At 36.1% G+C, this 1861-nt stretch overlaps 1 protein-coding gene across 1 annotated transcript; it reads left to right on the forward strand.

Moving 5' to 3' along the window:
* Nucleotides 1–381: 381 nt before the first annotated feature.
* Nucleotides 382–1146, forward strand: LOC114221324 (olfactory receptor 4K13-like). Its single transcript, XM_028119439.2, has one exon. The coding sequence runs from the start codon at nt 382–384 to the stop codon at nt 1144–1146; it is 765 nt and encodes a 254-aa protein (XP_027975240.2).
* The last annotated feature ends 715 nt before the right edge of the window (nt 1147–1861 follow it).

Raw genomic sequence — 1861 nt, forward strand, 5'->3', positions numbered from 1 at the left:
CCCCCACACTTTCTATTGTCATGTGGTCCTGTGAAATATCTCCTGTAAAATACCTATGAAGCAATCATATTACCAACAGGGTTGTCTGCCTGCATATGAGACAGGATGTAAGTAAAGATCAGGTTTACTGACTTGTCAGTCCCTATGACATCCTGTTTCTTCCCTCTTCTAGGCAACTTCTGACAAACATACAAAAGGATGAATGTGGATCTCCCGAAAAACAGATCAAGTGTCTCTGAGTTCATCTTGCTGGGACTTTCCAATTCTCAAGAAATTCAAATATTCTTTTTTACAATCTTCTTTCTTGTCTATGTAGCCATCATAGTAGGAAACCTCCTCATTGTGATTTCTGTGATAGTCGATAACCATCTTCACTCTCCCATGTATTTCTTTCTGGCAAATTTATCATTTTTTGACTTATGTCTTTCTTCGGCTACAACTCCCATAGTGATTTCAGACTTCCTTAGAAAACTCAAGACCATCTCCTTGTGGGGCTGCATGGCCCAAATGTTTTTTGTACACTTCTTTGGGGGTGGAGAGATGTCTCTTCTGATAGCTATGGCCATGGATAGGTATGTTGCCATATGCAAACCCTTGCACTATAAGACCATCATGAATCGCAGGGCACTCATTGTGTTTCTACTGCTCTCGTGGGCAGTTGGGTTCATACATACCACCAGCCAGATGGTTTTCACTGCGGGTTTACCTTTCTGTGGTCCCAATGTTGTGGACAGCATTTTCTGTGACCTTCCCCTGATCATCAAGCTTGCCTGTACTGACACCTATATTCTGGAACTGTTGGTAATTGCAAACAGTGGACTCCTCTCCCTGGTCTGCTTCATTCTCTTGCTCATATCCTATATTGTCATGCTGGTCACCATCTGGCAGCACTCCTCCAGTGCATCCTCCAAAGCAGTGTCCACACTAACTGCTCACATCACTGTGGTCACTCTCTTCTTTGGTCCCACTGTCTTTATCTATGTTTTCCCATTCAACAGTTACTCTATAGATAAGTTTCTTTCTGTGTTTTACTCTATAATCACCCCCCTTCTTAATCCAATTATTTATACTCTGAGGAATAAGGAAATGAAAGCAGCCATTAAGAGATTCAGCAGCCAGCATCTTGGTTCCTGGCTCACTTCTTAAATAATGTCTATAACAAGTGATTATTTGTGGTCTCTGCTATTTGGGGTTTTTGAGTCTTCAATATTTATTGGAATAACTACAATGAAAATATTAAAAACCATTTCCCTCAAAATTCATAGAATTATTGTCAGTTTTATCAAAAATTTAATGGAAAATGTTCATAACACAGATTCAATACATTAATAAATGTGCATTCATTAATTCCTTGTATTTCCTTGTCTTCAAATTCAAGGAAACAACATTGATGAATGTTTAAAACACATAATCATAAATGTTATTATAAAAATTTTATAAAATTTTAATGGCTCAGTATGTAAAAATAGGTAATTTTAGTATGACAACATACTATATGGTGTTTAGTATCAAATCTTTTTCCCTAAAACTGTATTTAGTAACTTAATAGGTGTTAAAATATCTGTCAATATTTTTCAACCATTATGAAGTCTTCACAGAGGAATTGTGATTTGAATGAGGGTAACATTCTCACTATATAGCCTCAATAAACTATATATTTAGTAGAAGGTAAAAATATGCCTAAAAATAAATATTCCCAACATATCTTGAGTACTCAGTTTTCAAAGAATCAGTATCAACCGAAATATTAAAGATTAAAACCATGAACAGCTTAGTGTAGCTTGCTTTACCAGATCACATGGACACTCAATGAAAGTGAATTTCATCATTCATGAAACATTAAAAAAATATTTACTAGTTA

This window comes from Eumetopias jubatus, unplaced genomic scaffold (genome assembly GCF_037043125.1).
Source record: "Eumetopias jubatus isolate StellerSeaLion01/CBP00866 unplaced genomic scaffold, mEumJub1_p1.0 scaffold_7, whole genome shotgun sequence".
Taxonomy (NCBI): domain Eukaryota; kingdom Metazoa; phylum Chordata; class Mammalia; order Carnivora; family Otariidae; genus Eumetopias; species Eumetopias jubatus.